At 45.7% G+C, this 27313-nt stretch overlaps 1 protein-coding gene across 6 annotated transcripts in view; it reads right to left on the reverse strand.

The window, feature by feature from the left end:
* Positions 1–27313, reverse strand: part of Kiaa1549l (KIAA1549 like) — a 256671-nt gene that overhangs the window by 73317 nt on the left and 156041 nt on the right. For all 6 annotated transcript variants that reach the window (XM_036184493.1, XM_036184492.1, XM_036184491.1 and 3 more), the window contains 5 exons: positions 20252–20414; positions 18325–18384; positions 12933–13084; positions 9471–9642; positions 44–207 (listed from right to left, as the gene is read on the reverse strand). In XM_036184493.1, coding sequence (XP_036040386.1) covers positions 44–207; positions 9471–9642; positions 12933–13084; positions 18325–18384; positions 20252–20414 — 711 coding nt within the window. The remainder of the gene's footprint in view (positions 1–43; positions 208–9470; positions 9643–12932; positions 13085–18324; positions 18385–20251; positions 20415–27313) is intronic.

The raw sequence follows: 27313 nt of genomic DNA on the forward strand, positions 1-27313 counted from the left end.
AGCCTCTGGGCAGACTTCTGGCCCTCCCCATGCCCACACGTACCTTTGCTCTCTGAGGCAGGTTTATCATGGTTTCTGGCTTGAAGTCACTCTTGTTCTTCCTACAGAGCACAGCAGTGATGATGATGATGATGACCGTGACCACAGCGATGGGGGCCAGCACTGCGGCGATGATCCACAGGTTGTTGGGTGGATTCTTCACCACAGCTACGGGAAAGAGCCAGTGAGAAGCATGTGACAAGCAGTCCTCCAGAGGGGGAAAGCCACCCAAATGGAACTCTCAACCCCAAATCCGAAGACAGGGAGAGGTGGACATCAAAAGCCTCGGCCTCCGCAGCTTTGTGACCTTGGGCAAGTTGCTCAAGCCCTCTGAGCCTCAGTTTCCTTGTGGGTAAAATGAGAGCATCTGTAGTGGGTAGCCATTCCAGCCTTGGCCTGGAAGTTCCAACCCCCATTGAGGCTTCGGTAATGGTCATGCCCACAAGGCGGGGCTGAGGGAGGACGCTGAAGACCCAGGATGGAGAGGAGAGGCTTCTCTTGGTTCCGGGACCCTGGACGCAGGAGGTAGACCGAGCAGAGTTCTCCAGAGAACACTGCCGGACTGCGCCATACCTTCCTCAGACCCTGCAACCTATCCCTTCATTTGTAAGTTACCCCACAAAATAAACCTCCCTTTTAACTACATGGAGTGGCCTTAATAATTTCACCAATAAGCATCACTTTGTGGTGCTTTAGTGTGGCTCCAAACAGATGCTCAGTTGACAGTAGCCTCCACTGTTCCCAAGAGCACAAAGAGGAACATAGTGTCCATTCTCCTTGCTGGTGATAGTCAAAAGAGAAAAGGAGAAAAACACGTGAGGATTAGAAATGCATGTTGGAGGCGCTGGAGAGATAGCTCAGTGGGTAAGAGCTTTTTCCTGAAAGCATGAGGACCTGGGTTCAAGTCCCCAGCACCCACGTAGAAATCCAGGCATGGTTATATGTGTCTGTACTGGGGGGGGGGTTCGGGGGGGGGGGTCAGAAACAAGCACACCTCAGGAGTCCACTGGCTAGCCAGATAGCTAGCATGGCAAGTTTCCAGCAACACACAAACAAACAAAAGACATGTATGTTGGAGTCAGGAGGCAAGAGCTACCAAGAGATGACTCCAACTATAGCAGGGAAATCACCCTGTGAGTAAGCAGTGAATGAAATGTAGCCTGAGCAGATGGATCTCCCTCAGAATGGAACATGTCTGAGAAGCTTAGAAATGCCTCAGACTAACCACAAGGACCAGGCTGTCATCAGCAGGGAGTTAAGTTACAAGAACAGCAGGTGCCTTCTGGGGGCAGGGCAGGAACATAACCCCAAAGGGATGATGGGGAGCTGGCCATGCTGCTCTGTACCATGATAATGACTTGGTTCATACAGCTGTGAGTATTTGTCAAAACTCAACAGATGGCACATTTAAGATCTGCACATCCTCACCGTGTGTACATTCTATTGCAGCATCACAAAAGGAGGGTAAATTCTGGTTAGTGATATGCACACCATCATGTCTAGGGTTGACCTCTGCAAATGTTCGTGACTCACTTGAAATACATGGGGCAGGGGCGGAGGAGAGATAAACCAATACGTGATAATAAAAAACAATAGTAAAGCGCTAACTGTGGGTCCTGGAAGGGTGGGTACATGGTTATTTACTGCATAAATCTTTCAACCTTTTGTTAAGTTGGGTTAGGAAAATGTGGGAAAGAGGAAAGGCCTTGAATGTGAGGTGAGTGAGCCTCTCTCAGGATCACACACAGGGATTTTTAGGGAACACTTCGGTCAAATCAAAAGGGTCAATTTCTGAAGTAAAACAGGAGTCCCAACAGAAGCCTGTGGGAGAAGTCACAGGAAGGAAGGGATGCCTGCAGTGATCTAGATTGGAACAGAGACCAAGGGGGACATGGCTTGGTAGGGAATGTGCCCTTGAATGCAGGGGTTGGGTCTGGGTGTCAGGCTACTAGGCTTAGCTAACTGCTGTCGCTAAGGCCAGAGGACAGAGGACAGCTTCTAATGGTTAGTTGGTTCTCTCCCTCCCCCAGGTGGATCCTGGGAATCAAACCCAGATCAGGCTTGGCAGCCAGCTCCGTTATACACTAGCCCATCACACTGGCCCCCAGACCACAGCTCTTGATTCTCTCCCTTCCTGATCTGTTCTCCCTGAGACATTTTCATCTCCATTCCTGCTCCACAACTAGGCCGGCCATCACCTCACCATCAGTGTGGACTCTCTTCTGCATACCTAGCATCCTGCACACGAATCCATCACCAGGTTCTTCCAGACTCTGCCTTCCCAAAGCTCCTGAGTGATGTCTCGTACCAGGCCTCTGGTCACAGCAGCAAAGCTTTAAAACACATCTCAGCATGGGCAATTGCTCACCTTGTCACCCCTCCACCGTGCCGTGTGTGTGCGTGTGCATGCACACGCGTGTGGGCACATGTGAATCACAGGGGCGTCCTCAGGATGTAACACAGGGCCTTCCATATAAGGAGTGCTTAACCAGAAGCTCAAGGCTTGAGAACATAAAATGATATTATACCTGTTGCAATGAGACCAAGCTAGAAAGAAAATCCCAATCTCCATGGTAATTCTAGTCCATATTTTAAATTAATTTACTTATTACAGTCTACTTTATATTTTGCTCTCTTATGTGTTTGGTTAGCATGAGTCTTCCCCTCGAAGCTGAGGACTTAGACCCTGCAATACAAAAGCCCCACTGGTAAGCGCCACATGGGGACAATCTGAGGAGCCAGATGGCCTCCCTCTTACCTCCACCACCTCGACTTCAGCTGGCCCCTTGTTAGCCAAGTTCTGCCTGTTATCTGGCTGCCCTTGGGCTCTGAATCCCATTAGTATAGAAGAATTTCTCTTTCCACGGTTTGTATCAATCAGTGATTAATCACGTTATTAACTTCCGAAAACAGCTCATTAGATAATGTGCCTCTGTTGACATTGCATTTAATTGCCACTGCTCTTAGTAGCTTGTATTTATATGTGAGTTCTGTGCCATTAACATTTTCTAAAGCTCAGAGCTTCTGTGGAAACTATCACTAATTCCTTTTTCAGGTTAGGCTATTTTATCCTAATGCAGATCAGGATCTCCAACTCATCACCTGATGGAGACACATGGGTGGTGTATGAGAATATATTCTAAATGCATACATATTTATCAATATGCATATGCATACATATGTATGTAATTAGTGAGCACGGAATAGTTATGTACGCTAATTTGATTTAGTTTTATTGTTTAAGTGAATGACTTTCTTTTTGGTGCAGTATGTAAAATTCCTTCACCTTTATTTAAATGGAGGAGAGAACAGATTTATCATATGCACACGAATAAATTCCTTTAGCGGTCAAAATGATATTAAAGCTAGGTCAATTGGAGTCATCCAAATCCAATGTATTCATTGGCATGTGATCTGAAAGTATGAGGCCATGGTCAGGGTGAAAAGGCCTGAGTGGTCATTTAAATTGCAAGAGGTTCAGTAGAGGACAGAGAGGGAAAAAAAAAAAAAAGCTCTGAGTACCTCTTCAGCATCAGACACAATGGCACAGCCTTTGCCTGCATACTGTTCTCATGCTGGTTCACAGGCAAGGAAACTGAGGGCCAAGGTGACGGGAAAGGTCATCTGCCTAAAACCACTCTGAAACGGGTCTGTTCTGAGCTATCACACATGTGTGGAAGTGTGAGCCTACATCTCTATGTGTGCTTGAGCCCACACTTACATAAGCATTTGCCAGGAGGATGCAAACAGTGTAAACATGGACGAAGTGGGTCTCCCCTGGACAGACGCTAAAAGGAGAAGGATCCAGCTCTGTTTCAAGCTGCTTCTCTCAAATTCTGGAGTCTGGAGCTGGGTGAGTAGATGCAGGGGTGACTCCACCCAGGGCTCCACCGAGTGGGGAGTGTTCAGTCTGTGTTGCTTTCCTGCACAAACACTTCCATGGCTTCTCCTCCACTCGGGCCCCTCTCCTGTGCCTGAGACCTAACCACTCCACTCCTCCTTCTTGTGAACCTCCTCGCTCAGCCTCACACACTCCTCTGACTGGACCCAGGTCCTAGATGGCTTCAGGAATCTTTCTGTTGCCTCCCACCTCCCATTTCTGGTGATTCATGATCCTCTTCATGGCCCCAGGAACTCTAATGACAACTTCATCTCCTCAGTATCAACAACCTTTCCTGCCTACGGTTTTTCCATGGCTTTTACCACCATGTAGCATAGAATTTATATGGCTTATTTAACCTGCCCACTCAGGACAAGGATGGTGAGCAGTGAGTACACTCTCAAGGCTGAATCATTAGACAGGAAGAGTGTGGTGATATTTTGTTTGTGCGCTAACAAATAAAGCTTGCCTGGAGATCAGAGTGCAAAGCTAGCCACTGGAGGCCAGGCAGTGGTGGCACACACCTTTAATCCCAGCACTTGGGATCTCATGCCTTTGATCCCAGTACTTGGGAGGCACACATCTTTAATCCCAGCACTTGGGAGAAGGAAACAGGAAGTGATATGGCTGGGCAGAGAGGAAGTGACAAGACAGGGTGGAAACAGCTCTTGCCCCTCTTCAGTCTGAGGATTCAGCAGAGGTTAGATGTCTCTCTAGTGGCTGGCTCCTTTACTTCTCTGAACTTTCAGCATTTGTCCTGATATCTGACTTTGGGTTTTTATTATTAAGACCAATTAGAATTTGTGCTATAGAAGGGGAAAGAAGACTGTGTGGAAAGAAGAACAGCCTGGTCAGTGGGTCAGTATTTTGACAAACTTAATACAAACTATGGTCATCTGGGAATAAGGAACCTCAATTAAGAAAAAAATTGTCCCCGTCAGATTGGCCTGCAGGAATGTCTATGGGACATTTTCTTGACGTCCCACATAATCATAATATTTGATGTGGGAGGGCCTAGTCAAATGTGGGTGGAGCCACCTCTGGGCAGGCGGTCCTGGGTGGAATAAGAAGAAAATTAAGCAAGTCAGTAAGCGGGGTTCCTTCAGGATTTCTGCTTCAGCTGCCCTGACTTCCCTCAACAAGGCCTAGGACATGGACATGAAAAGTGAAATAAATCTTTTCCTCTCCAAGTTACTCTTTTATAGCATTTCATCACAGAAAGCAAACCAGGATAGCAGGAGGTCAGGCTACAAAGAGACCTGAGTGGGTGCTGAGCAGGAGCTACTGTGGAGAGCCATTTCCAGGAATGTGCACTTTATTCTATAGATGATGGGGAGATAATAATTATTTTTATGGAGTTTATGTAAGAGCAGAACCCAAATTTGATTACAGAGATTCTAATGGCAGCGTGGAAGACACACAGCTGTACATATCACTGTGAGGATGGGGAAGCAAGCGACGGCTGTAGCTGAAGAAGGCGAGAACAGAGAAATGGAGAATGGCTTTGATGTGGGGGTTATTAAAGAGACCCAAAAGAGTCAGTGAACTGGAGACAAGGAAGTGAAGGGTCAAAGAGAGATGGCTCTGGGAGTGGGCAGGAGAGTTGCATCCTTAGTCCGATCTCCTTGTCCTTCCTCACCACCTAGACTGGTTTCCAGAAGGCTCCACACATCTAACCTGATGTGAACTCCTTTTCTTTCTCTTTCTCTTAGTGCCTTCCATTGTCTCTCCCAACCACTGTCAGCGAAGCTCTCTCGGACGCAGCCCCTCCCTTGGTGTGAGTTCACTTCTTGCCATCACCGAGGACAGTTCCCTTCATCCCTTCCCCTGTACCACACAGATCCAGAGCAGAAAGGAAGCCCAAGAACAAAGAGACTAAAAGGAGCATACAGCTGGAACCAGAGAAATGATGGAGAGGAAGGGCCAGTGAGCCAGGTCGCCAAGAGAGTCCAGTGAATGGTGTCCTGGGGGCATCTAGAGAGGGCGGCAGGACGGTCTAGGACATGTGTGTATGGTGAAGACATAGATGAGTGTTCCTGCCCACATATGCATGGAGGCCAGAGGAGGATGTTAGGTATCCTTCACCATTATACTTTGCCTGACTGCCTTGAGGTAGGCAATTTCTTACTAAACCTAGAGCTATGCTGGGGGCCAGCAAGCCCCAGTAATCCTCTTGTTTCTACCCTCAACAAAGCTGGGGTTATTGGTGCACACAGCCACACATGGTTTTTTAGGTGAATGTTGGGGATTTGAACTCAGACCTTCATTTCCTTACCCACTCAGCCATCTCCCCTGCGCTGGACCTGGGGTTTCAGATGAGGAGAAGGAATTATCCAGACACAGTGGGGGGGGGGACATGGATGGGGATACCTTGGCAGCCTGCTGTGCAGGGCTAACTAGTTGGCACTGCTTAAAGCCGTCTCCAGCTCATCTGTCAACTTCATGAGGCCCCAAGAGAACAGAACCAGTCAGAATGTATCCTTGGGCTTCAGTGACCAAATGCACCCTTAGTACTGTTCTCTTTCTCCCCTTATAATAGGAAGGTCCATGCAGGATCTCTCCACATGTCCACTAGGCCCGATCTCCTTGCTTACTTGAGGATTCTGCCTCAGACAAGTCTCTCTCCCTCTTGGACAGCATCCCCACAGATAACCACTCACCCAATGTCTCAGTGTGCCCCACCCAACTGTTCTGCTCATCTTCCCTTTTTGTCATGATTGCACCATCATGATCCTCTTCTTACCAACCTTTCAGAGTCACTAGATGGGTCACCAACAATCTCCATCTGACCGATCTCTGCCAACCTCTAGCTGATCACACTGCCTCTTGAGGATCTAAACAAGGATAGCCATCCACCCTTTCCGCAAGAGTTGCGTGTGCCTTTCCCTTCTGGAGCTGAAGTTCCAGGCAGTTGTGAGTTCCCCAGTTGTGAGTAGGTGCTGGGAACTGAACTTGTGTCCTCTGCAAGAGCGGTAAGTGCTCTTAACCTGAGCCACCTCTCCAGTCTCTCCATTTGCTTTCTAAGGCCCACTGTCCCCTGGGGCTCCTGCCAGCCCCTTGCCGTCCCTCAGGATCCTCTGTTGGCTCTTGCTCTTCCACACATGGACTTCACGGAAGTCTCTCTCTCTTCACTCATGCTCAGTTGCTCTCCCATTCAGTGTCACCTGCTCCCTTGGCTCTGTATGTTGATGTTCCCAACCTTCCTTCTCTTGACTTCCATGTGGTCCTCTAGCAGACATTTCAAACTTAACGTATAACTTCTATGGGGGCCCACAGAGACTCCATAGCATGGCCTTATTCCATCTTGACTCAAGGTCAGAGAGCTCAAGTTTGTTTTGCCCTCCAAAGTTGAATAACAGGATGTTTTGCCAAAGGTGTGGTTACCAGATGTCTTGAGAATGAAGGAGGTGTTTACACTTGTTTGTACTTTGAACCATGATGTCATTGAGGAGGGAGGTCTCCCCCCCCACACTTTGCTTTAGGTATAAAAAGGCCCTGAGAAATAAACTCAGGGCAACTATGGTATTGACTCAGAGCCCTCCTGATGCTATTCTGTGTCTCTGCCTTCTTCTTTTATGTCTGCAAATCTCTATTTTTCTTTTTCTTTTCTTTTCTTTTCTTTTCTTTTCTTTTCTTTTCTTTTTTTTCCAGAGCTGAGGATCAAACCCAGGGCCTTGTGCTTGCTAGGCAAGCGCTTTACCACTGAGCTAAATCCCCAACCCCTCTATTTTTCATATCTATTATTTCTTAATCCTCATCCCTCCATTCAAGAATGTTCGCTAGTCAGGAGGGACCCAACAAACTTCCGGCTCCGATTCCCATCCCAGCCATGAAATCCATACCTTCTGTGTCTCAGCAAATGCAGAGCTAAAGCCAATACCCACAAGTCTCCCCTGATTCCCTCTGATATCCTCCTTCTTTTCCTGCCAGAAAAATCTATTGTTTAAACCCATCAGCTCTGTTGCTTAAAACCTTCTGAATGCATCCAGTTCTCCATGCCTAGCATTGCCGCCTCTCTCCATTACCCGTGATTTGTTCTTCAGGAAGGGTCGGGGGAAGAGACATATACACTGAGGACAGAACTTTGGGGGAACCTACACAGAAAGGACAACCAAACACAGGAAGTAGTGACCAGAAACTGACAAGAACAGAGGCCCTGAGAGAGAAAGGGGAAAGGGGAAAGGGAGAGACTCACAGTTGAAAGTGTCAGGTCAAAAACAAGGCTGCAGAGAATTACTGTCATCATTCCCCAGCACAGGTGTGTCTGTGAGGAGGTAGCAGCCAAGCATGATATGTCTGTCACACAGTCATCCTCAGTGGAAGCAAGAGCACAAGGAGGAGAGGAAAGTCATGAGCCAGCTGTGGACCAAATGATGCTCTTTGGGGAGAGCGGACATCATTGAGAAAAACATGGGCACTGACCTTCCATGCCCTTCCAATGAACCCTCCACCTGTTTGTTTGTTTGTTTGTTTGTTTGTTTGTTTGTTTTTCCCCAGGCCACTTACACTACTTGTGTTCTAGGCACACCTGGTACATCTCCCTTGCATTTTAACTCCAGGTGTTTTTCTGGATTGCATGCCCTTCCCTGCCCTTCCCTTCCCTTCCCTTCCCTTCCCTTCCCTTCCCTTTAATGAGCTCTTCAAGTAAGACACAACTAAGAACAGGTCTGAAGTTGGAACTATCCAGATGCGTGTCTTGGCTAAGTGCTGGTTCTGTGATGGGTAAGCAGGTTATTTTACTTTTTTTGGAGCCTGTTTCCCCTCCTGTAGTTTGGAGCTGAATAAACAGAGCCCTGTTAGCATGAGAGGTAAGCCTAGGAAGTGGCTCAGTAGCTGCCACGGAGAGTGGATGGGTTTTAATGCCCTTCTTCTGTCTCCTGGTTCCAGAGGACCCGTTAAAGCAAATCCTCCCTCTGAGGTACCAGTGTCCCACTGCCAGCCTCCTGCATCGACAGCTCTGTCCCTCAGAGCCAGAATCCAGTCCTTCTCATGTCCTCCAGTACTAAGCATAGTTCAAAAAGAACTGAATGTTCACTGAATCAAATTATCTGTAATTCCCCCAGCACATAAATATGATCTCAGCTGCAGTTATTTTCTGGAGCTAGATTATATTGGATTTAAGGAGGAAGAGGAGGTGGCACCTGGGAACAAAGGGATGTTATCACCTACCATCATGTAGATAGATATTGCAAACCATATCACTTACCTAAAGCCTATTTCTTCAACAGAAAACACAGTTGATTTTGTTGTTGTTGTTTTGTTTTGTTTTGTTTTGTTTTTCAATACAGGGTTTCTCTGTGTAGTTTTGGTGCCTGTCCTGGATCTCACTCTGTAGACCAGGCTGGCCTCAAACTCACAGAGATCCGCCTGGCTCTGCCTCCTGAGTGCTGGGATCAAAGGTGTGTACCACCCTTGCCTGGACACTGATTTTCAAACCTCCCAGAACCAAACTTTGTTCAGCTGTAAGACCAGTGATAAGGGTTTGGAGGACCACCAGGATGCACAGCAAATAATTAATGCCATCAAAGCCCTGAATGAACAGAGTCCTTACGGTCAGCTTGTAGAAGGACAACGTGATGCAGAGTCAAGGCCATCCTCTGGGAGTCGATGGTGCTCAGGATCTTGGCGGCTGCAGTCCCCAGCAGTGGCTTCCCGTTGTACAGTGTGTAGTACGTCAGCTCTGCTGGGTCCTTTGGTCCTGGTACTCGCTGCATCTTCACCATCTTTCAAAAAGAGAGGAGCAGGGTGTTGCCAGAGCATCTCAGACAGGCCCTGCAGGCCTCTGAACCATCAGAAGGCTCACCTCATCCTGTCATTGAGGCCTGCTGTGCCCTAGTGGACCCACAGGCACAGGCTAGACACACCAGCCCTGTGATCCTCCCTCAAGCTAGAGTCTCGGGAAGCTTGCTTGTTTTCCCTGAATGAGAGACTGGGAGGAGAAAGTGGGGCTGGAAACATCTGGAAAGCAGTTTGAAGCTGGGAATGAAAACAGGGAAGAAGAACGTTTCCCACCCTCCACTGAGCTCTGGCCTCATTTGAAAATAGGCCTCCATGATAATTCAGGGCACACTAGGCTATCCAAACAAGGTGCTTAATTAAAAAAATCTTCAGTTGTCTGAAAGGGGAAAAAAGATCCGTCTGCCTATAATCGAGGAGACCTCTGATAGACGCAGTACTCAGAAACTCCAACTTCTTTTCCTAAATCAGCCTTTAAAAAAAACAACTACAAAATTTACATTCAGATGGGAGAGCATCAAGCAACAAAAAAATTAAAATGATGTGTAGCCCTTCCGCTGACACCAAAGAACTGTTACCATCCTGGAGCTCTAGTTCCTAATCTTCGTATTCTTCACACAGACCTTTTCTTTATTATCTTATAAACTCATCAAACTTGCTAACAAAAATCATACCTCACATTTTTTACATGTATGTGTCCATGCACGCACACACATGTGACCTGATGCATGTGTGGTCAGAGAACAAGTTGTAGGAACGGGTTCTCTCCTTCTTCTATGTGGGTCCCAGGAATTGAACTCAGGGACTCAGGCTTGCTAGCAGGTGCCTTTACTTGCTGAGCCATCTCAGAGGTCTGCAGCCACCATTTCTACTTGCATGTTTAAATGACCCAATACGTTTCAAAAGCAGAAACATTTATCTCCACATGGCATTCAAATATTTGTCTCAGAAGACTGCCTAGCAAGCCCTTTATTGTTAGACATTTAGAGTGTTATTTTAACAAATTGGTAATCCTATGATATGATTATGATAATCCTATGATATGGATATAGTGTTCTGTTGTATGTTGGCAGGCATGGTAAAAAATGAACATTTAGGATTTTAACTTTTGGCTCTTAGAATTAGCAATTAAATGATAAACATTATATTATAGTATTTTCAGGGCATACATTAAAGATATTGGGTTTCATAGAACATAAAAAGATATTACAAAAATGTTTACAGTAAGTTCATTAACAACATCAAAACCCCTGAAAAATCCAAAAGTCAATAGTAGTAAACTGAACAAATGAGTTATGGAAAGTCACAACTCATTTAGAGAATACAATAATAGAATATAGAATACATTGAATAGAATATAATGAACAAACTACACCAGTTCATATGAATGTGGATTACAAGTTACAGAATATAAAATTTAAAACAAGAAAGCAACATGGCATATTTTTAAGGATCTACACATGGGGGTTAAAATCTATACAGAAAATATAGGACTGAGTTAATACAAAATTCAGAACCATGCTCAACTTGGATAGCAAGAAAGGGAATATAATTTTAAAAAATCAATGTTGTGTGTGTGTGTGTGTGTGTGTGTGTGTGTGTGTGTGTGTTTTGCTCTTGCCTTTTTGCCTGTGTGGAGGTCAGAGGTCAATCTTCCTTCATCAGCTTTGTTTTTGAGAGTGTCTTCTCTGAACCTGGACTCACTAATTTGGTTTGGCTAGCTGGCTAGCGAGCCCCCAGGATCTTCCCGTCTCTGCCCTTACTGTACTGGCACTGAAGGTGTGTGCCGCCAAGATCTGCTTTGGGTGTGTGATCTGGGGATCCCAACTCAGGTCTTCATGCCCTGCAGTAAGCACTCCCCTGGCTGAGCCACCTTCCCAGATACATCAACTACAGAAATAACTTTAAATTCTAGCCATCTGAATCTCCATATTTATGAAAAGACAGCATCATTTATAAATGTCTCACCCCAGAAGAAAGGCCCTTGGGTGGAAAGATAATGGAAACATCATTGTGTGGATTTGGGGAGGAGGTTTAGACATTTCACTCCTTTCCCTAGTGGGAGAGGAGGCAGGCAGTGTTTGAACAGCCTGGCAGAGGTGAGTGATAATTCAAATATCTATTAGCCTCACTCATTCACTCATTTCCAACTTGATAGCACTTGTTACCAAGATTTACCCCCATATGAGGTCAGAAGCAATCTATAGCATCTATATATATCTCAAGATTTGCAGAGAGAAAGAAACGCCACTTGCTCCCCTCTAACATGCCATCTCTGTGCAGTCTTGGAGACATGCAGAAGTGTTAGGGTCACAAGCAACACTGGGCTTAGATGTCCTTTCTCTCCCATGGACTGATGCAAACCACGTCACAGCCGTGTGGTTACCAGTGACTTGCTTTCTGTCATTAGGAGAAGCATGGATTGTAGGGCTTACATGCAACAGACTTACAGAGGGGAAATCACAATGCTGTCTTGTGAAATGAACCATCCTTTTACCTAGGGATGGGCTGCCATGGAGCAAACTTTCAGAACCAAACTGACATCCAATAGGACAATGAGCACAATTCACAACTGCGCATAAGGAGACATGAAGTGTCTACCAGGGCTGTGATGCAGCTCATGCTGGGGAGGGGGGGAAAGGTGGATGACTTTCAAGAAGTCACGGTGATGTGATCTGCAGACACATTGTGCTAATGTCTGCAATTTCCACATCTATGCACACTTGGTCGGTTGTCAATCAGGAGTTCATAGGCCAGCAGAAGCCCACACTACTAGGAGGGCATCTGTAATGTGAGCTTGGCCAATTAGCATAGCATGTTAGAGAAGGATTCTCAGTGGTAATGGATGAAGTTAATCACATTTAAGCTGCATGGGTTGGTTCAAATATGCTAAAGATATTCCCACTCTAGGAGGAACTGGATAAGGTGAGAGGGAGGTGTAGACAGCCCCCTCAGGGACAGCTGCTGTCTTGACTACCCACGTCCCTTAAAACTAATCCAGAGAGGCTTGTGCTGGTAGTTTCTTTGAGAGGTATTGAGAGGAGGGTGAGAGGTGACTCGGGAACTTTCTGCTTCATGAATACCTACGTACATGGAGACTTCTTTCCTGGTTATCTACTTACTGCCGAGGAAGGAAGACTGACCCTCAGCCTTGAAAACTTCAGAGCAATGTTGATCAAATGGCTTAAGTCAGTTGGCAGCATGGATGCAGCACATGTAGTTGTTTAGTCTCAGAAAACAGCGCCCCCCATTAGAGAACCCCAGTGCACACACCTACCTGCACAGTATAGCTTCCCAAGGTGGTGGCCCGTTTAAACCGCCGGCTCTGTTGCTGGGACATCATGAACAGTTGGGCTAGACGCTGCTCCATGACCCGGGCAAAGCTCTGGTTGTGCAGGCCCACCAGTGAGTTGTCCACACCCTGGAGCACTGAGGATGCAGAAGGCAGAGGGGATGCTCAGGGCCCAGACCCCCTGCTGACTCAGTAACTACACGACCACCTGCCCTGCATAACCAAGAAGGGCCACCATGCCCTACTTACAGTGGGGCTTGGCCAACCTCACCTACTTCTCCTCCAAGGCAGCTCATGAGTTAGGAATCTTTGCCTACTATGTGTTACATATGTTGGAAAGGTTAGTGGCCTGCCTAAGACAGTACAGTGAGGAAGTAGCAGTCAGGGTATGAACCCAAGCTTGTATAACTCCAAAGTCTGTGTCTTTCTTCTGTAAGCTGCGACATCTCACACACTGCTGCAACAAACCCAAACTTTTACAGATGATACACCCTGCAAAGGGTCCACAGGGACACAGCTAAGTGCAGGTGCAGCTAATTGGGGTTTGGGCTGGTTGTCACTTGCAAACCCTAACTCAGGGTTTAGTTTTCTATCTCAACAGCTTGGTCAAGGATTCACAGAGCCATGCTGGAATTTGAATGCACCCGTTAGGGGAAAATATGCTGTTCAATATCTTTCTCTCTCCCTACTAGTTAGGATCCTTATTACCCCTAAAGCTGCTCTAGGCCCATCATGTCCTCTCTCATTCAAGAATAAGATAATTTAATGGAAGGAGTGTGCTCTCTCTCATTTCTGGCTCTTGTCAATTACGGGTCCTTCAGCTAGCCACTGGAATCCAGTCCTCTGCAAAAAGGAAGGGTACCTCACAGCAAGCACTGGGCTAAGGGGCTCTAAGGATCAAAGGGGACAGGATGCATAAGGCAGTTTGGCCCTGTCTGTGGAAGGTACATGGGATCCTTTCCTGGCCCTTACCTCTCCTTGGTTAGGTCTCAGCAGCCATTTCTGGGACAAGAGGAGAGACACTGATGGTGGATTTGCAAGCCCCTGCTAGTGCACGGATGAGAGGTGTGATGAGCACCAGGGCCTCTCTAGAGCTTCCTACAGGGACAGTTGCCTGTTCTCACTGATGTCCAGAGTCAAACTCCATCCTTTGGGAAGCAGCTTCGCTCCAAGCATGCAAACAGTGCCTTCAGACACAGTCACACCCAAAATTCTATGTGTTCAAATTGATTATTGGATTTTTTAAGTGATCAAAACTCACAAGGGATGGGAATGGAATAGAAGAGTCTTTATTTAATAGAGTTGGTCCTAACACAGTCCAGTCCAGTCCAGGATCATGAATACCATCCATCCACCACGGAACAGAAACAGCCCCTCCTAAAGAACATGCTGTCTCTGAAACTGCTGATCAAGCAGGGTGTTGCATGCAGCCAGCACCAATGATGGAATCTCACACAGGGCCAGACCGAACCATCAAAAATGAGACTCAGAGAATGTCATTGATATGTGGATCAAAAAAGAAATAAAACCCACTGCTGGGTCTCTGAAATTACTTCTTTGAAGCCATACATGCCAAATGATCCCCCTGGAGGGTATAAAGCATAGCTCTAGGGCCCCAGTGAGAGAATCTAGATGGTTTTCCAGCCAAGTCCCTGCAAACAGAGGACTGCTGCTATACTGTTCTGTCAGTGCTCTGTAGGCCCCCAGGGTCCCACAGGGGTTTCCTCCTCAGACAGGAGAGTCTGCTTCAAACCCATGCCATGTAGTAGATATACAGGCCAGCCCACTTAAACGACTTCTAAGTAATAGTCAAGAAGGAGCGAATGGGGCATCATAGATTGGTTTACAGGAACCTCAGTCATGATTCAAAGGCAGACACCAAGTAAGGGCAATAGGCAGCTTTCTAGGTGATGAAAATGCTCTAGCAGTTAATCGTTGTTTGTATCATGGACTTTCTCTAGGGCACTGAATTGTAAGTTTAAGATGCTTAAAATGGGACATTCGATTTTATCTGTATTATTAGTCCATTTCTCTTTAAGATGACAGGATGTCTCTAGGAGAGCATGGGAAGCACTCAGAGCAGGACACCTAGATGGCTGGAGTTTGTACCACTGCAGCTCTCCAGAAAGAGTGGGTTCTTCTTGCTGTCAGCTGGGTGGAGCAGAGGTCAGGAGCAGGGCTGTGAGCCTGAGTCACTGCTCCCCTTCCTGAGACAAGCCGCATAGTTTCTCAGGGCCTCAGTTCTCTACTGAGCTAACTACTGATTGTGAAGAAGAAATAATTCAGGAAACACTACTTTTAATGGTGGTGCTGTAGGACAATGCTGTGTGGACGCTGTTGCTATCACAAGACCCCCACTCCTCCCCCTTTGCTGGGTACATTCTTCAGAGGAAGAAATGTCATGGAAGGAAGGGATCTGTGCCCCTGCACATGGTTCCCCTTCCTTCTCCCAAGGTCCACAGCACATTCTCCTTGACCATGCCTGCCTTCCAGAAGGCAGTGGAGGGGCCTGTACTCACATCTCCCATAGCTCAGACCCCTCACCATATCAGCCAGGGCCCTCTTAAACACCCACTTACAATCACACTGGGCTCTAAGATCCATTAGCAGGCATGGGTCAGCCTCCTGCACCTGAGCTAACTTATTTCATTTGTGGTTGAATCCTACACATTCAAACTCGAGGAATCTTCGTGCTCAGCTGGTGTCCCTCCTCCATTCCACAGGTGAGTGTGTGAAGCCCAGGGGACCCAGGGGACCCAGGGGACTGGCTCTAAGACACACCAGTAAGAAGTAGAGGTGAGAAGAGAAGAAAGTCGCTCATTACTGGATCTTGGCCACTTTGTCTCTATTGTATGAAACAAAGGCAAGTGTATAAATCGGAGACGGGTTCTTACCTCTATTAGTGACCAGTGGGCTGGCCGATTAGTCTAGGGCTAGCTGGTCAGTGAGCCCCAGGGATCTGCCTGCCTCTGCCTCCTCTTTGATGTGGGTTCTGGGGAGTCTAAGCCAGGCCCTCATGCCTGCATGGCAAGCAGTTAACTGACTGAGCTATATCTTCAAGCCCTAGTCACCAATATCTGGGTATCTCAACCTTGCTTCATTTCTATAAAACAAATTGCAAGATCCTCAGAAGGCAGAACAGTAAAGACCCTCATTGCTGGCTCCTGGTCATCAGCCCTTCTTTTGAAGACAGGGCAGACTGGCACAGGCTTCCCAGAAGTTTGTAAAGTGGTTGTGGTTTGTATGGACGGCAAGAGGGTCATGTCAAACCATGGTTCCAGTTCCTCCCAAGCACCGACTGATTGATGCGAGCAGCAGAGAGACAGTGGCAACTCTGTTCTGATCACCAACTTCAGTGCCAACAACAGCAGTGAGAAAGAAGTTACATGAGTGAGCATGAAGGCTTAAGTCCCCGGAGAGCCCCGAAACAAGACTGTGCATAGCTTTCCTTAAGGGAAGGCCACCAAAACAAAGGCACGGCAAGGCATGGGAAGATGGGAGGGGACCTCACCAGGGGCTGCCAAGGGCAGCCTGTGTTGAAGAAGGGATTATGATCACTGAATGTAAACTCTCAAGTTCAGAGAAGGGGGAAGATCTAGGAAGGAAAAGGCACCATGCTTGAGGAGGGCACGTGATTTTGTATCATTATGGAAACCCCTGGCTCAGACATGTGTTGCTGGGTCAGCACAGCCTCTCTAGGGTGTGCATCCAGGTAGAGTACTTTCTGATCTGTTAAAAATATGCTTCTTTAGTTTGCCTTCTTAGCAGTTTAAACGACCTCTGGGTACCAAAGACCCTGTAGTGGGGGCATGTGGGTGATCTGTCTTTTAGAAGAGGGCACAGGCAGCCACCCTGCAGCCAGACAGGAACTACTTGGATGGAATTTTAGGCAGCAGGCCACCTGCCACTGCTTGGGACAGCAGTGAGGGAAGGATGGATGAGGGAAGGGAGCTTGGGGCAGCTGCTCCCTCCCATGTACACATTTCCATGTCTGGAAGGATCTCCCTACCTCCTCATTGACGGGCTGGACTATGTCCCCCAAATTCACATGTGCAAGTCCTAACGCCCAGTATATCAGAGGGTGACAGTATTTGGAGTGAGGGTCTTGGTAGGGGTAATGAAATTAAAATTAGGTCATGAGCATGGGCCATAGTCCAGTGTGTCTGGTGTCCTTATAAGAAGAGGAAGTCAGGACAGACAGGCTCAGAGGGAAGAACAAGTGAGGACAAGCGGCGAAGGTGACCGACTCCAAGCCAAGGGGATGGGAAGAAGATGCAAACCTATGGGTGCCTTGGTCTCAGACTCACAGAGCATGGAGAACGGAACTCTCAGTTGTCTACACTCTGCTGGCTGGGCTGGCCACTTTCCCTCCTAAGATCAGCTGAACTCCCCATTGCCTCAATAACATTGTTTCTCTCATTTTAGAGCCACTGTGGGGCTTTTGAAAAACACAAACAGAATGCTTGCCCTGTTTCATAATGTTCCGCTGTGAAATGTCAAGGGAAGAAGAAAATGCCACGAGAACACTCTTGCTGTTAGACTCCCACCCGACCTCATCCACAGAGCACACCAGGATTGGTGTCGGGTGGGTCGTGTACCCCGAGAAGGAGCAGCACACATATGGCCCTCTTCTTGATTTGGGTTTTGCAGAGCAGTATGGAAAGACCTGCTGTCTGTTCAGACAGACACTCACACAGACGTGCCCCAGACAGCCACTGTTGCTGGGTATTTGTACACTGTGTAGATGTATTGCTGTGATTGGTGTAATAAAAAGCTTAACAGCCAATAGCTAGGCAGGAGGTGTAGGCGGGACTTTCAGACAGACAGAGAAATGAGGGAGGGCCCGAGGTGCTCGATTTCACCAGCAGACTTGGAGCAAGTTGGATGTGCCATACTAAGAAGAGGTAACGGAGCCACACGGCAGAACGTAGATTGAAAACTATGGGTGAATTAAGTTACAAGAGCTAGTTGGGAAAACGCCTAATCTAAGGCCAAGTTTTCATAATTACTAAGTCTTCTGGCCATTATTTACGGGCTGGTGATCCAAAGATAGCCTGGCAAGAAAGCTTACTACAAATCACTCACACAGCGAGCCTCAGATAGCCACTCATACACACATGCCCCAGACAGCTGCCCACTAGTGCTGCCGTGAGATAGGCTGAGGATGGGATCGTTGAGGTAACAGTTTTAAGTTGTTTATCAGTAATCATCTTCAGGGTGCTCTTTTCTCAGCTTCCCCAACCCCTTCTAGCCCTACAGAAGGAACTCCTTCATTTATAAGGCAGGACCAAAGGGCTCGGTCCTGTCACCGAGTGCCACCATTTTAGACAAACCAACCTGATGGTACAAAGAGGGACATACAGAAATAAGATGTTACCTGTGATGACCCAGTAGTCTCTGGTCGTTTCTGATATGTCAAGGTTGGGATATTCCAGTGCTAAAACAAATAAAAAACACATCACATTTCTTGGGTAGGTTTTTATGAGTAAACATTATCAAGGGAACCACAGAAGTGACAAGCTGGCAAGCAGCTAGGTTCCACACTGCCATTTCTGGGAAGTCTGTGGCACACAGGTCAAACTCTCATTGTGTAGGAAGTTGGCTCATTAAAGGGACAGTTCCACAAGGGGCTCAGATTCAGGAGTTTCTCTCTTTGAAGTTGTCCCCCCAAGCCTTCTTAAATGGATCAACATCACTATCAGTACCCACAGTTGCAGCCTGTCTTAGCTGGGGCTTCCTCTGTACAGATTATCTAGCACCATGGAGGTCTAAAAAGTGGTTATCTCTTAAAGGGATCCTCCCAGCATTAAGGGCTTACATGTGTATGTTTAAGCCAGAGGATGATGGCAAGTGTCTTTCTCAATTGCTCCTCACCTTATTTCCTGAGACAAGATCTCTCACTCAACCTTGAGCTTGTTGATTTGACTAGCCTGGCCACCCAGTGAGCTTCCAGGGATCTTCGCGGGCTAACTTCCCAGTACTAGTGTTACAGTTGTGAGCGCCTCATCAGAATTTTCTTTCTTTTTCTTTTATTTTTTAAATGTGGGTACTGAGATCAAACTCAGATTTTCAGGTGTGCACAACAAGCACCTTGCCAACTGAGCTCTTCCCCGAGTCCCTGCTGCTCAGTTCAACTTAATTGTGATTATTATCAGAACTTAACCAAGCTGGTTAAAGAAGGTAACTCCTGCACCTGCCGCCCTGTGACAGCCTGCCACCATCTTCCACATCATCATCTTTTTATGAAGTTCAGAGCCGTCCTTACTGCCTGAACATTTATAAGATCTTTCCAGTAAACACACAGTCAAACAACTTCTTGTGGCTGCTAAGTGACAAGTACACCTTTTACACATACACACTTAAACACACTTGCGTGCGATCTCACTTAGAGTATCAAAACAACTACAGAAAGAAATTACAAAACATTTTTGCTAATGGGTATATTTTGGTTTTTTTTTATTTTTTTGTTTGTTTGTTTTTGGAGACAGGGTTTCCCTGTGTAGCTTTTCGCCTTTTCCTGGAGCTCACTTGGTAGACCAGGCTCGCCTTGAACTCACAGAGATCCGCCTGCCTCTGCCTCCCGAGTGCTGGGATTAAAGGCATATGCCACCACCGCCCGGCTATAATGGGTATATTTTAAAAGGAAATCTTTGCCAGTGACCTTGTGAAATATAATGATTAAATTTAGGGTATAGACCGTCACTTCTTTAGCTACCTGGTAAATGTCTAAGTGACAAAATGTGGGCTGCTCTGTCTTCCAAGTTCAGTTGACTGCACAGAAATGAGGATTATGTAACTAACAAGCGTCACAGTGAGCCGGGGCCTCAGATTATGGGGACTTCAAGTGAAGTCACGACACAAATCGCAAAGTAGCCAAGTATCGTCTGTAGCCAGCTGGACCTGAAGCTCTAAGAACATTTGTGGAGGGAAGAGAAAACCATGGCAACCTGCACTGACCCTGAGGACAGATGCTCTGGAAGGCAGTGCTCAGAGCAGTCCCCATGCAGCCATATTAGTTGTGGGAGAGTGGACAACCTGTGAAAAATTTTGGGGGGAGGGCTTTAATTTTTTTTCTTATAGTTTTGTACCCTCCTCACAGGCTTATTGTAAGCATCAAGCAAGGGCTCTCTTGCAGTGTGCAATGAACTTTTTGTCAACTTAACCCCCAGGTGTTGCATTTTTCAGTTGTTCAAGATAACACACACATGTAGTGTAGCACAGCAGAGGTTCTTCTGCTGCAGAGAAAGATACCCAGGGGGAAACCACAGGGCCCTTCTACATGAGGCTGAGGCGCACGTACTCACGTTCAGCGATGGTGAGTGGAGGGTAAGTGAGGTAGAATCCTACCAGCTCAGCTGAGAGCTGGCTAAGGAGGCTGCTGGCCACGGTGCCATTGAGGAACGAGCTCTGATTGCCCACAGCATACACCAACGTGACGGCTTGGGAGGCATTGGACGTGCTCACCATCTGAATGACACAGGAGCAAAGGGGAAGGAGACATACCAAATACGGTGAGGGTCTGTATCACGGGGCCGAGGAAGGGACCTTTCAACAGGAATTGTGGGATGTGATGGAAGGGTAGCGGGAGACAGCAAGGAAGAAGAAAAAATAGCAAGTCATTGTTCACAGATTGCAGGAGCATGCCAGGCACTGGGTATAGGCACATCATCTCCATCTTGATCTACCCCTGGAAGGAATGTCTATTTAGGACTGTCTATCACAAATGAGGAAACCATGGCCTAGAGTGATAGGGATTTGTCCAAGGTCATACAGCTCACTTGTGACAGAGTCAGGATTTGAACCCAAGCAGTCTTCATTTCTGGCTCTTAACTACTCACTTGTCTTCTCCAGGGGCTAAACTGACTCAAATGACCTTTATAATTCTAGAAATATAAAGCAGAGCACGGGCATATTAAAGGAGGGCCCAGCTGTCAAATGTTCAGGAAACTTCAGGTTGAGAGGAGTATGCACCCAGTGTTATGAGCAAAGTGACTGAATATGAGCATAACAGGAATTCAGAAATACAAAACAGATCATTCATGGAGCAATTACTTTCTTTTGTGAACCATGAATTTGGTCTGGGTTATGAGAAAAAAGTTCTCTAAGATAACATGGGTTTCTCATGCTCAGTCTTATTTCATTTTTAGTTGCTGGGGGAAAAGGAGATTTTTCTGGGTCAATGTACGGATAAAAATATCTCAAACATTTGAAAAACATGAGCAGGAGAAGAATCACTGGGCTGGTGAGATGCTTTTGCTGGATGATGCGCATGTGTCTGCCCTTTTCTCTCCAGATCTCCTTGCCACTGTCCTGCACATCACAAAGGGCATCCTGCAGGTTAGCTCTCAAGAACTACATGATGGTTTCTTTGACCACTGGTGTTAGCTAAAGGGGGATGAGTGGGCACAGAAGAGAGGAAGGAAGGGAAGGGCATTGTTGCCAGTCACCCTCCCTGTGAGCATCAGGGCCCAGGTATAGCCTGGGCACTGGGCTGGTCCTGCCCGCACGCTCAGCTGAGGTGCCGTTTTGGAACTCTCAAGTTCCCTTGAGTACTGTCTTACCCACCTGGGGGCTGGCTGCCACCTGGCTTGATGGGACCTTTTCACTCAGGAATCATCTCTACAGCTTTGCTCTCTGTCCTAATTCTGGAGAAAGCTGCTCAGAATAGCTTCTCCACTTTGCCGTCTACTTTCCCCACATGTGACAGCTTTCTCTCAGTTCTCCAACCAAGAGCCATAATCCTCTGATTAAGGATACCCCAGCCAACATTTCTGCTCAGCTCTTGTTCTCCTCCCAGAAAGTACTTCTGGAATGTGTTTCAGTTACAGGTATTCAGACCTGTGTCCCCGGATGTGCAGACAAAAAGCACTTTCTGACAATTCAAGAGTCCTCTGGGAACTGGAGAGACGGCTCAGTGGCTAAGAGCTAAAAGCACTCAGGTCTCTTTCAGAGGACCTGAGTTTGATGGGTAGTACTCAGATCAGGTGGCTCACAACCACCTGTAACTCCAGTTCCAGGGAATCCAATGCCCCCTTCTGGCCTCTTAGGGCACCCACATGTATGTGCTTGCACACACACACACACACACACACACACACACACACACACCATGACACACAAATAAATAATAAAAAATAAATAATAATAATAATAAAACTGTTTTGTCTTTACCACTATTGTGAATATTTACTGAATACTTGTCACCTTTCAATAAGTAGCACTACATCTCCCTGGACCTCCAAGAAGCCCATAAAGCTAGTAATATATAAATATGTATATATATATAGAGAGATAAAATTCATAAAATTTTGTACATACCTACATACATACATCCTATATTCAACCAGGTAAGTTATATGTTTTTGTTGTGGTAAAATACATAAATCACAGAATTTAATATTTTAACCATTATTAAGCACATAATTCAGCAACATTAAGTAGATTCTCATTCTTTGCCAACCATCACCAACACCATCTCCAGAACTTCCTCACTGCCCCCAACTGCAGCTCTATAGCCACTGAACAACTCCCAGTTTCTCTGTCTTCTTTTCCCAGGTTGCTCTTAGAGTAAGATTCCAGATATCTGATAGAAGAGAAATCATACTGTAGTTTTCCTTCTGAGACTGGCTTACTTCACTTAGAACAATGACCTCGGTGCCGCCCATGCTACAGTAGGCACCGGAATGGCCTTCTTGTCTGAAGGCTTAGGAATGCTCCAGCACTTGTATCCATTTGATAGACACTTGGTTCATGTTTGGCTTTTTGCCATTGTGAACACTAACACAAATACCTATTTTAGTTCCTAGTTCCTGTTTTTAATTCTTTTTGATATGTAGATGGATATGAAGCTACTGGATCATATTGTAACTGCATGTTTAGGTTCTTGAGGGTCCATGCTACTGTGTTCCACAGTGGCTGTCCATTGCACATCCATCTAGAAGCATGCAAGGACTCTAACTCCTCCATATGCTTGCCAATACTTACTATTTTCTAGGGTTTTGTTTTTGAGAATGATTGTTCCAATAAATAAGAAGTAGTGTCTCATAATTGACAGGTCAAATTCTCTCTCCCCACCCCACCCCCAGCCTCATCTCTGTCTCTGTCTGCCTCTCTCTTCATGGTGACATAGTTCAAACCCAGGGCATAATGCATACTAGACAAGTATAGCAACACTTATCCCAGCCCTCTGTTGTACTAATTTTCTTTTAATTGATGCATAGAAGAAATTCTTTCTATTTCCTTAAGTTCTGGATATTAATCACTTATCAGACAGATGATTTGTGATTCTGTGGGTTATCTTTCACTCTGTTATTAGTGTCTTTTGATGAACAAGGTTTCCAAGGATGTCCAATTGGTTTGTTTCTCTTGGCCCTGTGGTTTTCCAATAGGGTCCAAGACACCCAGGCCCATGAAATCTTTCCTCTATGCTCCGAGCTCTTTAGTTCTTACATGGTAGGTCTTTGATCCACTTCGAGATGATTTGGGTTGATAATGTTAGGTGTAGCTCCAGCTTCCTTCTTTTGCAATGTGGATATCCATTATTTAAAAGATTATCTTTTTCCTCATAGACTAACCTTGATAACAATAGTAGATTTCTTTCTGGCCTCTATATCTAGACCATTGGTCTCTGTGTCTGTCAGAAAAGAAAGACCACACTGTTTTGGTTATCATAGCTTTTTTTTTTGTTTTTTTTGTTGTTGTTTGTTTGTTTTTTCTTCTTGAGACAGGGTTTCTCAGTGTAGCTTTGCGCCTTTCCTGGAACTCACTTGGTAGCCCAGGCTGGCCTCGAACTCACAAAGATCTGCCTACCTCTGCCTCCCGCCTCCCAAGTGCTAGGATTCAAGGCATGCGCCACCACCGCCTGGCTATCATAGCTTTTTAAAAAAATTAATTTTGAAACGAGAAAGTGTGATACTTATAAAATGTGTCCTTTGCCAAGATTATTTTTGTTCTTCAAGGTCTTTTGAGGCTCTACTTGAACTTCAGGATAGATTTCTCTATTTCTATCTTTATAAATGTCACTGGGATTGGTGTGTGTGTGTGTGTGTGTGTGTGTGTGTAGGTGTAGGTGTCCACGAAGGCCAGAAGAGTGTATTGGAACCCCTGAAGGTGGAGTTACAGGTGGCTGAGCTGCCTGAGGTGGGTACTAGGAACTGAACTCAGGTTTTCTGCAAGAGCAGCAAACGTTCTCAATTGCTCAGTCATCTCCCTCCGCCCTCCTCTCCCCTTCTGTTTTTTGAGACAGGAATATGTACTCCCTCTTCTTCTGATTGGTCTTGAACTTGCTATGCAAGCTAGACTGCCCTTACGTCTACAGAATCCTCCTGTCTCTTTCTCCAGAATGAGATTTCTGTAGGGATCACATTCAATCTACAGTTCCCATTGGTGAATATTGAGATCTTTATAGATTAAGGTTTCCCAAGCAATGAACACAGCCCTGTTCCCATGCCTTTGTATCTTCTTTAGTGAACTCAGGCATGTCCCTTTATGAAGTCTCTGACTTGCTCACTCATTCTGGTTCATTAGCTCATTAGACCACAGGCCACTTTGTTCCCAGCACCTTTCTCTTCTCACAGTAGCACCCATGATCCCCAGAAAGCCACCTCCCTTCTCCACTTTGTCCATGTGCTCTGGGTACAGCTACCACTTTCCCATGTTCCAGGAGTAGGCATCTGTGCCAGACCATGTTGACCAGGGTATTTCATCTCCTTGGTCACAGTTATCAATCCAGATGTCGCATAGTGGGACCAATGAGAGCCGGTCCCAGGGTCTGGACTGAAATGACACTGGAAAAGAAAATGAAGCAGGGCTCTTTGGTTCCACAAGACTACAAAGCAATAAGAATGAGGCAAATCTCTGGAAGCACCACGGACCACTCAGTAGAGGTAAGAAGTGTGCTGGGGCTGGAGTGATAGCTCAGAAGTTAAAAGCACTTGCTGTTCTTCCAGATGGCCTGGGTTCCTTTTCCAAGGACCCACAAGGCATCTCACAGCTATATGTAACTCAAGTTCTAGAAGATCAGACACCTTTGTCTGGCCTCCATAGGCATTCAATGCATGTGAGGCACTAACATACATACTGTAGGCAAAGCATACATACAGTAAACAAAAACAAATCTTCAAAGAAGAAAGAGGAGGAGGGGTCTGAAAGAAAGCAAGCCAAGAGATGAACAGAGAACTTCTGAAGAAACTGGTGATGGACCAGGATCCAGGTGTGCCTCCAGCTAATAAGCTGTGAACTTCTCAGTGGAATGAGCCCATCATTGTCTCTTTCTACTTATGTCTCATAAGCTTGGATTCTGTTATTCCCTCATTGAGTCAACTATAATCTAGCTTCTAATACTATGTGTTTTTTTTTAAAGTTATTTTTCCAATGACTCTGATATTTACATCTTTTTATTCCACAAAGGATTCAAAGTACCATATAAATTATATTTAATGGAATGGAAAAGTATTACAAAAACACTAATTTGGAATTCATATTATCATGATCCCAGGAAGGCAATTAGCATGCAGTTATCTGTGAATGACAGAGAGACTGAGAGAGGCATGTTAAATTGGCAACAAACCTGGTTCTGATACTTCATATTGGCTAAGGCCAAATGTGAAATGGGGTTAATAAAAATGATTCATTCAATTAATTTCAAAGCCTTCCAACATTCAGAGAGCATCTAAAATCTAGTTAAATGCAATGGTCAAGTCACCTGCTGTAGTCTTTTCCAAGGAAGCTTTGTTGTTTACGTTTCATCTTATAACTCATAACCAGCTCACCACAGAGACAGGCTGAAGGCGTAGGGCAACTTATTTATCTTGGTGTCTGATCTCCAAGGATCTAATAAACAGCAGACACTCAACAAATCTTTTAATGCATATTCTGCTGTTGCAAACCACTTAGGTTCACACACCTGTTAAGACCACAGCGCCAAACCTGAAGAAAAAGATTTCCCATAAGAGCTGAGTCACACTGCTTACATAAATCTTAAATCTGTGACACATTTTTAGATCTTAGACTAATAAGAGCCGAGTTGTAATGAGATCCTCTCTGTTCCACTTTGCCCGGGTCTAGAAAAGGAAAGCTGCTCCTTCAAATTAGATCGTGTGCTTTCTACATGGCATTGGCTTTGCTGGTAACTCACTTATGCTAAATGTCAATTTCAAAAGGCCTGGGTCTAATTGCAAAGGCTTTAGTTGAGTAGTCAAAACAGACACAGAACAGTGGCATTAATTAGAGACTTTGGGGGCTGGATGAATACCATTAAGAAGCATCTATCCTTATTGAGATGTTATCTACATAATTGCACACACACGAAACAATGGGTCTGAAAAAGGCTTTCTGTAGTGTTCACATTGCTAGCCAGGAAGCCAGATATATGGAGCACTAGGAATTGTATTTCCCTGGGAAAGATGCACTTGCCAAGGGCTTGGGGACACCCTTTCTATACTGTATCAATGCTGGGACAGCTTGGTGAATAAGACAGAGTTTGGGCTCACATCTTTACTCCATTCTTTTCCAACCATGTGACCTTCTGGGATTTTCATAATTCTTCTCTCAGTTCTCATTTGAACAAAATGGAGATAATATTTCAGAGGATGTCTTGATCATTACACAGAAAAATATTTGTAAAACATTAAGCACAGATGCTGGAAGAGAGGAAGCCCACGCTGTAAAAGATGTGGGTGTGTTTCTGTGGGTGTTTTTGTTTGCATGTAATGATCACTTGTGTTGAAGCCTAGAAATAGCCCAAAGAAAATCACACAACAGATAATCACAGAAAATCACAACAGAGTTAGATTTTAAAATCAATTCACTGGTCCTAAGATGGCTCAGGAGATAAAGGCACCTTCCAAGCAAGCATGGTGACCTGCATTCGATCCCTGAAACCCACATGTTAGAAGGAGAGAACTCACTCACACAAGCTGTCCTCTGAACTCCACATTTGCTTTGTAGCATGAGCCTGCCCAACACACACACACACACACACACACACACACACACACACACACACACACACTCACGCATGCAAATAATGTAAAAAAGTTAAATTAATTCACTTTATATTAAGAAAATTGGTTCACCTTATAAAGTACATTCAGGTTCAATTCTTTAATGATAAACTCACTAAAAGGCCAGAGGAGGGCTGGAGAGATGGCTCAGAGGTTAAGAACCCTAGCTGCTCTTCTAGAGGTCCTGAGTTCAATTCCTACCAACCACATGGTGGCTCACAACCACCTATAATGAGATCCTATGACCTCTTCTGGTGTGTAGGCATACATGCAGACAGAATACTATATACATAATAAGTAAATAAATCTTTAAAGAAAGAAAGAAGAAAGGAAGACCAGAAGAAGCATTACATACAAAAACCA

The sequence above is a fragment of the Onychomys torridus genome, chromosome 4 (assembly GCF_903995425.1).
Source record: "Onychomys torridus chromosome 4, mOncTor1.1, whole genome shotgun sequence".
Classification (NCBI taxonomy): domain Eukaryota; kingdom Metazoa; phylum Chordata; class Mammalia; order Rodentia; family Cricetidae; genus Onychomys; species Onychomys torridus.